General features: G+C 40.8%; 1 protein-coding gene across 4 annotated transcripts in view; it reads left to right on the top strand.

The window, feature by feature from the left end:
- The window catches only part of esrp1 (epithelial splicing regulatory protein 1), an 85,079-nt gene that overhangs the window by 56,678 nt on the left and 13,952 nt on the right, over positions 1-14,449 (top strand). For all 4 annotated transcript variants that reach the window (XM_078215971.1, XM_078215970.1, XM_078215972.1 and 1 more), the window contains exon 14: positions 3,300-3,441. In XM_078215971.1, the coding sequence (XP_078072097.1) occupies positions 3,300-3,441 (142 nt within the window). The remainder of the gene's footprint in view (positions 1-3,299; positions 3,442-14,449) is intronic.

Below are 14,449 nucleotides of genomic sequence, written 5' to 3'. Positions count from 1 at the left end.
GTTTCAAGTCTGTATGACTTCTTCAGAGCTAACATGAGATTTTCACTCTCTGGATTGCTTTCCACTGGAAGTCTGTTTGTTTGTGGACATCTGGTGAATATTGGTTTAAGCTGAGTTTTGATGCATTTGTTATCACTCATCATCAAGTTTACTCCCTGAACTCTTCAATGTGATAAAAACTACTAAGAAATAAGCTGATCCCTTCCATTATTGTTAAACCTCCTCACTACTAACTTGTGAGGAACTGCCAAATATCAAGACCTCCTCTTACTGAAACCAAAGCTCGGTTATTGACTATAAGAGCTTGGGAAATAAGGAACTTTTGTAATGGTGCAGAATTTGTTCTATGGTAAAATAATATACACAGTCAATGAACAATGGTCTGTTCACCCATGTGAAAATCCTATTGGTTAATTGTAATGTAAACTCTATGAACGCTTCAAATTGTACGCTTTTGACATTTCCACTGTGATATCTTGCCTTGAATAAATTCCAATGCATTATCGTTAAGACATCAACTAGCAGTTGAACTAGCAGTAATTGGGGAAAAGAATAGCTTTGCATGTACTCACTTGCATGCTGAATCTGGCACTGAACTGCACACAGCTTTCTTTCATACCCAAATTTTCCTCATTATTAATTTTTTGTCATTTGTTGTCTTTTGCATTCTGTCCAATCTTCCAACCTGCCGCTAATCTCAATGGGATTGTATGTTTATTCTTTCGATTTTATTCTATCTTTGACTTCCTTAGTTAGCCATGGATGGTACATCTTTCCCCAGTTTCTTTCACACTGGAATATTATGAAATGCCTCCATAAGTGTCCACTATTGCATCTCTACTGATTTATGAACTGGTAATTTGGTGAGGGATGAATAGTTCATTCATTTTCTTTTTGCATCATCCCAAATGTTGCTGCTCTCAGTGACTGCCTAGTGGGTCCAACCTGCCCCTTGCGTTAGGCCACAGTTGAGCAGCTTTCTGGGGTATAGAGAAAGCTACAATGATATCAAGACAAGTACATTTAGGGTTTCCACCTTTTACAAATTCAGTTATTTGACAGGATCCCCAAGTACAGACAGCCTCCCTATTACTGACACAGAGAGAGGTTTCCAAGGACGATGCAAAGTGCAATTGTGCCCTCAGGTTTCAAATCTGTGAAAGCCTATTACCACCTGCAGCACTAATATATCAGGCAGAGCCTGTCTCTCTGATTGTAATCTGGTGCCATGAGCAACAGACGTCATAGGTAAAACAAGTGGGGTGTTTTTAAAGACAAAACTTTTGGTGTGTGTTTATAATGAAGAAACCTTCCAAACTGCTTATATTATTAAAAACTAGAAGCATACTTGAAAGAATCACTGTGCAACAGGTTATGAACTTACATTACCAGTGTTTAGACTATTGCTTCCTGAACAAGCCATGTCTCTTTGGGTGAATAGTTAAGAGATTTTAAGTGTTGCTGGAGGTGTTGGGTGAATTCTCTGCAGTTTATGGGAGGAATTTTCCCAAAACGTTTGAGTGTCATAACAGAGTGAAAATGGGAGTCCTCCATGCCAATGTTTTGGACGAGTTTGGCACTGCAATCTTCTGGCACTCTGTTAGTTTTTCTGACAGCTGGGAGCTTTGTGCCAGGGGGGCATAGCCTAAGTAAGCCAGTTTCAGACTGCTTGGGCACCATTGCCCAACCAGGCACTGCCAGGGTGTCAGGTGGGCATTGCCCAGCTTTGCACCTGACCACCTGGAGGCTTCAATGGCCTCTGATATCTTTCTCCCCCCCCCCCCAACCACACACACAGCATGGCCATGGTGCCTGGTCTCCACTGCTGCGGGACAGTAGTGATTCCCACTGGCCTGATGCAAACATCTGGGAGGGTAGAAGAAGCCATGCCGAACCTGGTAACTACATTTAAATGTAGTCAATTCCATGTAAATAGGCTTCGCGCCCTTTCTGGACTTTTTTGGCGCTGCGCACTATCATCCCAGCTTGTCACGCTGATCGACCGGTAAGTTGAGCTGGTAAGATCGTGTCCTATATCATTCTGGTTATCATCTTATATCATTACCTTTTCCTAACTGAGCAGGAAATGCTCTTGTGATTTATACATCCACTAACATTGTGAAGCAAAAGGAAAACCACACATGCTGTTGTGATGTTCGTGTATCATTAAGAGATTTTTTTTCTTTTAAATCATGTTGTCTGCAGCTCTCATAGTCTCAGCTGCCACTGTTGCCGGGCTGTCTGTAGAAGTCCTTTTATTGCTACTTCAATGACTTAAATGGGGTTGTTTACTTTTACTCTGAGATTTTTTATGACCCTGCATGGTTCGGTGGAAGACTGGCACATGTGTTTTTGGACAGTTTATTTTTCCTTCCTAGTGAATTTAAGGTTTCATCTTTTTGGCTGACTGCAATTTTGGTTTTAGAAGGGACATCAAGCTGAAAAAAAGTGTTTCTCTGTCTTCCTGGTTTTGGAAATTCTGCTGGTTAGCTGAAAGCAAGGCTTATTGCCTTCCTGGAGTAGAAAAGCTGCTGTAGGTGGCTTGACCAGAGAGTCTTCCTGATGTTCTGGGAAGCTTTTCTGACTTCAGACTGTTCTGGGGGTACCCAGAGGGCTGCTAGAAGTTACAAGGCTGAGAAGTCAGGGTTTCAATTCTCCAACCAAAGGACTCAGTTCCAGCATCATGTGAGCATTAGTCTTTGCTGTGTTAAACCCGTGGAACGGGCTTTGTCTTTGGGAAGTTTTGTTTGATTGGAACATTTTAGATATATTTGTTAAAAGTTATATTTTGTTTTTGTTTGTAATTGATAAAAGTTATTGCTTCTTTTCTATCCATGTTAACTATATTCATAAATGATCTTTGTTTGATAAAAGCTCCCTAGTTGATCATTTGAATCATACCTGAAGTGAAACATCTCATGCTTACCCTAGCCAAATTCAAAGTGCAAAACTTATGATCCAGGCGGACTTTGTGAAACACTTTGGAGTTTCTGACCTGAATTATAACACCATGAACTTGAAATAGAAATAGAATATGCTGGAAATGGCACCACCTTGAAAAGGATATAAAATTTAGCATTTCAGACGTAATCTTTAAATAGAATTGACATCAAAGGGGTAAACAAGGAAAAAAATAAACTTGTTGCCTGTATGTTCTCCTGAAACATTTTACCTGAAATGTTAACCTATCTTTGAAATTTGAGTTACCTGAGATGCAGTCCAATCTTTTACATTTAATATAAATTTAGATGCTTCAGATACTTTCATGAGACTTTTTTTTGTGGTTTGTTTAATTGTAGTCCTTCTGGATCCCCGACCAGCATTGGCTATTTCCCAACACCTGCCACTGTTCCAACCCAGCCTGGCACCATCGTCAGGATGCAAGGACTGGCTTACAACACAGGAGTCAAGGAAATCCTTAATTTCTTCAGTGGCTATCAGGTCAGTAGCTTCCAGAAAAGCAATTTAAATTAGATTGTGGCACTCGTGGCCAATTAAGCAAGGGTAAATTTAATCTCTTCTGCAAAACAAAATTGCAAAACACCCAGAATCTCCATCATCTTTAGATCCATAATTCCGATTTTGCTATTTGTATAAATTGTGTTGGAAATATATTATTGGTTTGCCAGAATGTTGTATATTCAATCCTTTGTGTTGAGTTAACTGATCCCATCCCAGCTGACTACAGTATGCAATAAGACATCACCTGTACCTATGCAAGGATCACAATCTAGGGGTTCTTTGCCATTTAGAAGCATAGAAACTAGAAGCAGGAGTAGGCCATTCGGCCCTACGAGCCTGCTCCACCATTCATTATGATCACGGCTGACCATCAAATTCAATATCCTGATTTTCCACCCCCCCCCCCCCCCCCCACTCCATATCCCTTGATCCCTTTAGCCCCTAGAGCTATATCTAATTTGTTCTTGAAATCAGACAACGTTTTGGCTTCAACTACATTTAGCTTGACTAGGATATCTGCATAGTTGGGTGGAATGCTGACACTCTCAATCCTGGCTTACTCGTGATGAATGTCCAGTTGGGTAAGGTATTGGAGCATTCCCAGCACTTAGAATCATAGAATCGAATCCCTACAGTGCAGAAGGAGGCCACTCAGCCCATCGAATTTGCACCGACCACAATCCCACCATGCCCTATTCCCGTAATACCACATATTTACCCTGCTAAATCCCCTGACACTAGGGTCAATTTAGCATGGCCACCTAACCTGCACATGTTTGGACTGTGGGAGGAAACCGGAACGCTCGGAGGAAACCCACGCAGACACGGGGGGAACATGCAAACTCCACACAGTCAGTAACCCAAAGCCAGAATTGAACCCGGGTCCCTGGCGTAGTGAGGCTGCAGTGCTAACCACTGTGTCACCGTGCCGCCCACTTGTGAACAAATTATATTAAGATAAAGGGAAAAAATGGAGGGAGATAGAGAGTTGTTGAATAATATTTACATTTTAATGGGTAGTTCATTGGATTATGTGATGCAATGACTGGTTTATTCACAATTTAGCTGTCTGGCTCAGGAGCTCTTTTCACGGGCAGAATTTTTCCAAAAGGTCACTAAGTGCCACCCCGGGTGAGAAAATCGCTGCTCATTCTGGTTCCCACCCTTACCAGGTGGGAAGCAGATTACTTCTGGGAGCAGTGGATGGGAAGATAGGGTCAAGGTTTGGCACCAGCACAGAACGCACTAAACCACTCGCCTGTGAGTCTCTGGCCTCACTCAGCTGTAATATGCCCTGCGCCAGGCACAACACAGCCAGAAAATCACGGCCCAGATTCAAGATTTGATTGTAATAACCTTTTGTGTTTTCAATCTGTCAACAAATTTTGGAAACTAGTTGCTAAACTAATAACCAGATTTTTTTTTATTGGCAAATGTTTGCTGTTCGGTTTCCTGGATTCTTTCATATATACCAGATATTCTAGAAAATAAATTCTGAAACTTGCCAATATAAAACTGCATTGTAGCCAAACTGTAGTAAGAATGTATTTCCCCATTTGTGAATTGTTGGAATTCATCAAAAACTTAATGTGACTTGAAAGTAGATCGGTGACTGAATAGGACTGAGTTTTATGGGTGATTTAATATGCACAAAGACTGGTTTCATCAAATTGGCAAGGGTAGCCTCGAGGGAGAGCTCATTGAATATGTGGAACCAACCAGAGAGCAGGCTATTGTGGATTTGGTATTGTGCAATGAGCAGGGATTAATTAATGACGTCCTAGTTAGAATCCTGTAAGGAAGAATGATCATAGTTTGAAATTCAAAGAAACTGGATTCCCACACTCGCATTTGGAGTTAAGCAAAGGTAGTTATGTAAGATTGACAACAGACTTGGCCCTAATGGACTGGGCAGGAAGGCTGAATGGTAGGATAGTTGATGGACGATGGCAGTTGTTTAAAAAGATATTCAATTCTTCCCAACTAAAATATATTCCGGAGAGGAAGAAAAATCGTAAGAGGGGGATAAAACATCCATGGCTAAGCAAGATTGCATAAAGTCAAAAGCTAAGGCATATATTGGCAAGGCCAGTAGCAGCCAGGAAAATTGGGAAACTTTTAAAGATCAACAAAGGGTTACTAAAAAAGTAATAAAAGGGGCAAAGGTAAATTATGAAAGAAAACTAACACAAAATATAAAAAAGGATAGCAAAAGCTTCTATAGGTATATAAAAGGGAAGAGAGTAGCTCGAGTAAATGTTGGTCCCTTGGAGGATGAGACTGTGGAGTTAATAGTGGGGAACACAGAAATGGCAGAGATGCTAAATCAATATTTTGCCTCTGTTTTAATGGTGGAGGGAAATAGTATTCCCTAAACTATTGGGATTGAAGGCCAGGGCCCAGGTGCCCAGGGCAGACAAGTCCTCAAGTCTGCAGGTATTTAAGGAAGTGATAGTGGATCCATTGGTTATAATATTCCAATATTCCCTGATGTGGGAAAGGTTCCAGTTGATTGGGAAAAATGCTAATGTAACACCCTAATTCAAAAAGGGAGGAAGACAGAAAGTAGAAAACTATAGACCAGTTCATTTAACATCTCGTTAGAAAATTGTTAGAATCCATTATTAAAGAAGTAATAAGAGGACATTTGGAAAGTCAGAATGCAATCCATCAGAGTTTACTTTTATTCATTCATGGGACATGGGCGTCGCTGGCTGGCCAACATTTATTGCCCATCCCGAGTTTGCCTGAGGGCAGTTGAGAATCAACCACATTGCTGTGGCTCTGGAGTCACATGTCGCCCAGACCTGGTAAGGATGGCACATTTCCTTTCCTAAACGACATTAGTGAACCAGATGGGTTTTGCTGACAATCGACCATGGTTTCATGATCATCAGTGCACTCTTAATTCCAGATATTTTTTATGAAATTCAAATCCCACCATCTGCCATGGCAGAAATTCGAACGCAGATCCCCAGAACATTACTGAGTTTCTGGATCACTAGTCTAGTGATAATACCACTAAGCCATCGCCTGGTTTTCGTGGTTTTATAAAGTGTGAATCGTGTTTGACTAATTTGTTGGAGTTCTTTGAAGATGTAACAAGCAAAGTGGATAAAGGGGGTCCTGCAGATGTTGTGTGACTGGACTTCCAGAAGGCATTTGATAAGGGTGCCGCACAAAAGGTTAATGCACAAGCTTGGATCCTATGGGGTTGGGACTAATATATTAGCTTGGATAAAGGATTGGCTAACCAAGAGAAAGCAGAGAGTGGGGATAACTGGGTCTTTTCCTGGTTGGCAAGCTACTGTAACTAGGGGCATAGTACTGGGTCCTCAGGCCCCAACTATTTACAATCTGTATTAAGGACGTGAATACAGGGATAGAAGGTAGCCATCTTTTCTGATGACACTGAAGTAGGCGGGATAGTAAGTTGCAATGAGGAAATAAGAAATTTGCAAATAGATGTAGATGGATGGGTTAGGTGAGTGGGCTAAAATGTGGCAGATGGAGATTTAATGGGGAAAAGTGTGAGGTTATCCATTTTGGTCAGAAAAATGGAATGACAACTTATTATCTAAATGGAGAGAGATTTGGGGGTGCTTCATTGCAGACGGATTTGGGTGTCCTTGTGCATGAGTCACAGAAAACTGGTAATCGGGTACAGCAGATAATAAGGGAAGCAAATGGAATTTTGGCATTTATAACTCAAGGAATAGAGTATAAAAGTAAGTATTGCTGCAACTATACAAGGCCACACCTGGAGTTTTGGTCCCCTTATTTGGGGAAGGATGTATTGGCATTAAAGGCAGTTCAGAGGAGGTTCACTAGATTGATTTCAGAGATGAGGCATTTGTCTTATGAAGAGAGATTGAACAATTTAGGCCTATATTCTGGAGTTTAGAAGAATGAGAGGAGATTGAATTGAGCTTTCTAAGATAAGTAAACGTAGAGCAGATGTTTCCTCTTGTGGGGCAATCTGGAACAATAGGTCATAGTTTTAGGATAAGAGGTAGCAGATTTAACACAGATGAGGAGAAACTACTTCTCTCAAAGGGTGGTGAATCTGTAGTATTCACTACCCCAGAGTGTGGTGGATGCTGGGACTTTGAGTAAATTCAAGGAGCAGATAGACAGACAGATTTTTAATCCGTAATGTGTTGGAGGGTTATGGAGAGCAGGCAGGAAAGTGGATTTGAGGCTGAGACAAGATCAGCTTTGATCGTATTGAATGGCGTAGCAGGCTTGAAGGGCTGGATTACCTACTCCTGCACCTTGTTCTTATGTTTATACACTCCGAATTTGCCCATTTTATAAATAATATTTGATGTTTTGGAAAACATTTTTTTCAAAATACAATATCCATTTGAATTGGGAAAGAACAAGAAACATAATTATGACATCATATACAAAGGATAATCAGAGATTACCTTCAATGCTGCTCATATTCACTTAAATTTCTAATGACCTGTGGTATATGTTACATTAGCATGTGAAAACTTCAGCCAACAATAACAGTTGTAACACCATCCCTTTTAGCCTGTTTACAGAAATACGATAGTGGAATTAATATTTTCCATCCCAAGTCATATTTCATATTTACAGCATAATGCTACAGCTAACTGAAAATTTACGGCAGCATGACTTCAGGCATTAACTTTGTCTCTTTTTAAAGAACAAATGGAAACCTTAGGCTGCATTTTCCCAAACATTGCTCCTAACTGAAATGGGAAATGTATGCAAAGGGTAATTCCCAAACAGTGCCTCCTCGATCCACCATTTATTTGAAATAGCCATAAGACTATCTATTATTGCTACTAGTCTAAGTAGCCATTCTTTTCGGTCCTTCCCATACGGTGAGTATTAACTGTTGGGTCTGATATCAATAAATTTATTATTCAAACACATATTTCCAACAAGAGTCACTGGAAAATAAATAGAAGCAGGAACACCTGCTTGTTCTCTGATTTGAGGATTTTTGAGACCAGTCATCATATGCCTATTTCACCAAACAGATCAATTGACCTAGTTCAATGTAACGATTGAACCCAGATCCTTTCCAGTATGTAATATACAATGCCACTCCACACAGTGCACATGCTCACTGTTTGTGTCATTGCACCCACCGTTTTTAAGCAGGATAAAGTATTTTGAAATACTTCAATTATAGCACCCCATTACATACCTGGGAAGAATTATAATATATACCTTTTAGGGAGAGGAGTGGTCATGTCACTGAAGTACTAATCGAGAGGCCCAGGCTAATGTTCTGGGGATATGGGTTCAAATCTCACCAAGGCAGCTGGTGGAATTTAAATTTAATTAATAAAATCGGGAATAGAAAGCTAGTATCAGTAATGGTGATCATGAAAAGTAACATTGATTACTGTAAAAATCCATCTGGTTTGCTAATATCCTTTGAGGAAGGAAATCTACCAGCTTTACCTGGGCTAACTTGAATGTGACTCCAAACGCACAGCAATGTGGTTGACGCGAAACAGCCCTTGAAATGGCCTAGCAACCCACTCCACTCAAAGGCAGTTAGGAATAGGCAAAAGTGCTGGCCTTGTAAGTGATGCTCATATCCCATGAAAGGATATAAAGAGGAAAGCAGTGTCAGCCACATTGCCTGTGTTGGGTTGGTTTATGAAAGAATATAAAATTATTTGTTTATTTTATTTTATGCAACTATTTCAGCTATAACGTTGCAGCGACAACATTCTGAGTCTACTTGGTCCTGACTATCTACTTCTCTTTGTACAAGTGCCTCTCTGAAGTCTGCTTCAGGGTTTTGGAAAAGATGTACATTGCAACGTGTTTCAACTTGAGGCTGGCAATACTTCCACTGTGTGATCTTCAAATCATTACACTAATCATTACACTGTTCTAGAGGGGATCCCTCTTTATGAAATGTTGTTTGTGTGAATTGGGAACAGTGTCAGTGGTGCACAATTTGTTGCTATGCTGCAGTGTTAATCTTCTGTAAGGGTGCTATTATGAAGATAGAACAAGTTAATGCATCATTACAAATACCTTAGAGACCGAAAACTTTTTATGAGGAGAGTTGAGCTCCCAGTGATCAACTTGAAGGAATCGCACTACAGGATTTTGAGTTTCTACAAACTTTGCTCTAACAAGCTAAACTCACCAGAGATTAAGCATTACTTATTAGGCAACTACTTCACAAATTATATGTTGAAGCATGTTCTCTGCAGAATTACTGTCTTTGCAGGAATCAATGTTATTCTCAGTTTCCAGTGGTCCCACTTCTCCTTGTTTCACTGAGGCTATATACCAATGACTGTCAAAAGTCCTTTCGTTCAATCTTCTGACAAATCTCCAGAAGCTATTGTCTGGCTCCTGTGATTCCTTCCCCCATGAATCTTCCACATGAATCTTGCAGTGTCCTTCAATGTCTATAGGTGCACCTTCCTGGCAGCCAACAAAGAAACAACCTGTTTCCCCTCTGCTGACTGCAGCAGCTGCCCCTTTCTTTTTCTCCAAAACACTCTCGGTCATGCTCTGAGAGTCTGGGCAAAGCCAACTACTCTGACCTTTGTTGTCAGGTGTTAAAACTGGCATGTGGATTTCAATAGCACTTGACTAGGGTCACCAGTAACCAGGTCACACAAGTTTATCGTTGGGCAGAACTAATAGCAGGTCACATGTACCTTTTCATTATGCCATCTTATCTTTAATTAAAAGCGACGGTTTAAAATAACCATCTTTCGTAACTCCTCTCCCTGAAAAATAAAAAATATTACCATAGTTAATTTGTTTCTACAATACAATCAAAATGTAACATAGTAAACGCTTGAACAACAAATTGCATACACTACAGAACTCCTTCCAATTACGGGAATTGGAAGAAGAGATCGAGAAAGGTGTTGTTTATCAACAGTCCTCTTCAATATCTATGCAGAAGCAATGATTAAAGAAACGTTTGAAGACACAGTTGGTGTTAAGATGGGAGGCAGATAATTGCATCAGTTAGATTTGCAGATGACGAAGCACTTGCTGCAAGCACAGAAGGAGAATCACAAGAACTAGTGGATAGACTGGAAACAGCAGACATGAACTTTGGAATGAAAGTGAATATCGGCAATACTAAAGTGATGCATATCTCAAAATCACCAAAAATATTATATTCATTGAAGGACAAGAACTAGAACAGGTACAAGAATTTAAGTATTTGAGAAGCCTAATATCTGCAACTAGAAGGTGCAACAGATAAATAGGAGCAAGGATTGAAATGGGAAAGGCTGTATTTAGTAAGAAGAGACAGTTACTGAGTGGAAAACTGAATATAAGTCACTTGAGTTGTTTAAATAGTTTGATTTCGAGTGTTAATTTGTCTGGAAAGAGGAGACCAACGTGCTAACTAGCTTTGAAATGTTTGGATGAAAATGGAAAGGATCAGTTGGACAGAAAAGGTAACAAATACTGAAGTGCTGAGGAGATTGAATGAACAAAGAAGTTACTTGCACATTAATTAGGAAAAAACTGAGACTCGGCAGGGCATATTCAAGATAGAAACAGACTAGTAAGAGATGTTATGGAGAGAAGATTTCAAGGAAGAAGAGAACATCAGTGCTGGATGGCTTGAAAATTGAAGGAAATTATTGGGAAAACGAAAAGACTGGTACAGGAAATATAGACATGGGGAAGACCACGAGCCAAGGATCTGCTTTTGAGCAGTGCACCTGTAGTGCAGTACAGGTAATAGTCTCACACACACACGTGCGCGCACACACACACACACCCGTTATCACATTTCACCATTTAAACAGTCTGTCTTGGCAGCATTATAAGGCTTAACCCGTCACACCCATTAAAGTTAAGTTCATATGAGTTTTTAGAATTCCAACCCTGTTGCAAACAAGAGTTCATTTCTTCTGGTGCCTTCACTTTTTGTCTCTTGTTATAGCAAATCATCTTTTTTCATTTTGAGTACTTTACAGCTTTTCCATGACCTGAGTTAGAAAATTGTATATTTGATTTGATCTGCTTAATTTTGTTAAGACCAATACTGTTGCATTCTGATAATCCTTCGGGCTTTCTGGTACTAGCAGGTGTGAACTGTAAACCCAGAAAAAGTTCTGTGTCATAATGCTTCTTGCGCTCTGGATTCAGTCATTCCTTTTGTTGTTCTTCCAAACCAGACACATTGTCATCAGGGTGTTGACCTTTTAGTAGTGTTTGACCCACCTTGTTCAGGTTTTAACTCCTGATCTCCATTCTCTCCTGAGGCCAGGATTTTATGGCCCCTCCTGCCCAGCGAGATATTACAAACCTGCCAAAGTAAACAGCAATTTATGTGGTCCGCCGCATCCGCTGGTAGGAGATTCACCGTGACAGGTCTGTAAAATCCTGGTCATGTTTGCAGGTTTTTTAATGTCAAGTTTGGAAAGAGAATCTCAACCAACCAAATACCTGAACTGCCCTCCTCATGTTTAAACGTAGAATTGCTTTATATTTAAGTTTGTTTCCATGATTTAAACAAAAAAGCCCCAAGTATTTGTCAAATATGATTTCCCTTTTATAAATCCATTTTGACTCTGCCCAATCCTACTGTTATTTTTTTTTAAGTGCCCTGTTATCATTTCCTTTATGATGATTTCTAACATTTTCTTTACTTATCTGGCTAACAGGTCTGTAGTTCTCAGTTTCCTCTCTCCTTTCTTAAATAGTGGGATTACATTTGCTATTTTCCAATCTACAGGAATCATTGCATAATCTATGGAATTCTGGATGACCGCCAAAGCATCCACTATCTCTGCAACCACTTTTTTCAACACTCTGAGATATCATCACACCAAGGGGATTTATCAACTTTCAGTCCTATTAATTTCTCTAGTACTACTTTTTTACAGTTCTACAGTTCCTCAATCCTGCTAGTTACTTGGTGTTCTTTCGAGTATTCCTGTGGAATTTTTTATTTCTTCTTCTGTGAAGACTGACACAAATCTTTATTTTGTTTCTCTGCCTTTTCCCCATTATAAATTATTCTGTCTCTGCCTGTCATGTGCCCAAATATGTCATCTGAGAAACAGTTGAGGACTCTGAGTTTAGAAGGATGAGGGGGGGATCTTATTCAAAGTTACAAGATACTGTGAGGCCTGGATAAAGTGGACGTGGAGAGGATGTTTCCACTAGTAGAAAAAACTAGACCCAGAGGGCACCACCTCAGGCTAAAGGGATGATCCTTTAAAACAGAGATGAGGAGGAATTTCTTCAGCCAGAGAGTGGTGAATCCGTGGAACTCTTTGCCACAGAAGGCTGTGGAGGCCAGGTCACTGAGTGTCTTTAAGACAGAGATAGGTTTTTAATTAATAAGGGGATTAGGAGTTATGGGGATGAGAAAAATATCAGCCATGATTGAATGGTGGAGCAGACTCGATGGGCTGAGTGGCCTAATTCTGCTCCTATGTCTTAAGGTCTAATGGTTTTATGTCTTTGCTAACCTTCACATAGAACATAGAACATAGAACAGTACAGCACAGAACAGGCCCTTCGGCCCACGATGTTGTGCCGAGCTTTATCTGAAACCAAGATCAAGCTATCCCACTCCCTATCATCCTGGTGTGCTCCATGTGCCTATCCAATAACCGCTTAAATGTTTCTAAAGTGTCTGACTCCACTATCACTGCAGGCAGTCCATTCCACACCCCAACCACTCTCTGCGTAAAGAACCTACCTCTGATATCCGTCCTGTATCTCCCACCACGAACCCTATAGTTATGCCCCCTTGTAATAGCTCCATCCACCCGAGGAAATAGTCTTTGAACGTTCACTCTATCTATCCCCTTCATCATTTTATACACCTCTATTAAGTCTCCCCTCAGCCTCCTCCGCTCCAGAGAGAACAGCCCTAGCTCCCTCAACCTTTCCTCATATGACCTACCCTCCAAACCAGGCAGCATCCTGGTAAATCTCCTCTGCACTCTTTCCAGCGCTTCCACATCCTTATAGTGAGGTGACCAGAACTGCACACAATATTCCAAATGTGGTCTCACCAAGGTCCTGTACAGTTGCAGCATAACCCCACGGCTCTTAAACTCCAACCCCCTGTTAATAAAAGCTAACACACTATAGGCCTTCTTCACAGCTCTATCCACTTGACTGGCTACCTTTAGAGATCTGTGGATATGGACCCCAAGATCTCTCTGTTCCTCCACAGTCTTCAGAACCCTACCTTTGACCCTGTAATCCACATTTAAATTTGTCCTACCAAAATGAATCACCTCACATTTATCAGGGTTAAACTCCATTTGCCATTTTTCAGCCCAGCTTTGCATCCTATCTATGTCTCTTTGCAGCCTACAACAGCCCTCCACCTCATCCACTACTCCACCAATCTTGGTGTCATCAGCAAATTTACTGATCCACCCTTCAGCCCCCTCCTCTAAGTCATTAATAAAAATCACAAAGAGCAGAGGACCAAGCACTGATCCCTGCGGCACACCGCTAGCAACCTGCCTCCAATCCGAAAATTTTCCATCGACCACCACCCTCTGTCTTCGGTCAGACAGCCAGTTACCTATCCAATCGGCCAACTTTCCCTCTATCCCACACCTCCTCACTTTCATCATAAGCCTACCATGGGGGACCTTATCAAACGCCTTACTAAAATCCATGTATATGACATCAACTGCCCTACCTTCATCAACACACTTAGTTACCTCCTCAAAAAATTCTATCAAATTTGTGAGGCACGACTTGCCCTTCACGAATCCGTGCTGACTATCTCGGATTAATCCGCATCTTTCTAAATGGTCGTAAATCCCATCCCTAAGGACCCTTTCCATCAATTTACCAACCACCGAAGTAAGACTAACCGGTCTATAATTACCAGGGTCATTTCTATTCCCTTTCTTAAACAGAGGAACAACATTCGCCATTCTCCAGTCCTCTGGCACCATCCCCGTGGACAGCGAGGACCCAAAGATCAACGCCAAAGGCTCTGCAATCTCATCCCTTGCCTCCC

The sequence above is a fragment of the Mustelus asterias genome, chromosome 7 (assembly GCF_964213995.1).
Source record: "Mustelus asterias chromosome 7, sMusAst1.hap1.1, whole genome shotgun sequence".
Lineage (NCBI taxonomy): Eukaryota > Metazoa > Chordata > Chondrichthyes > Carcharhiniformes > Triakidae > Mustelus > Mustelus asterias.
The sequence above is the reverse complement of the archived record's forward strand: the minus strand, read 5'-3'. Positions and strand labels throughout refer to the sequence as shown.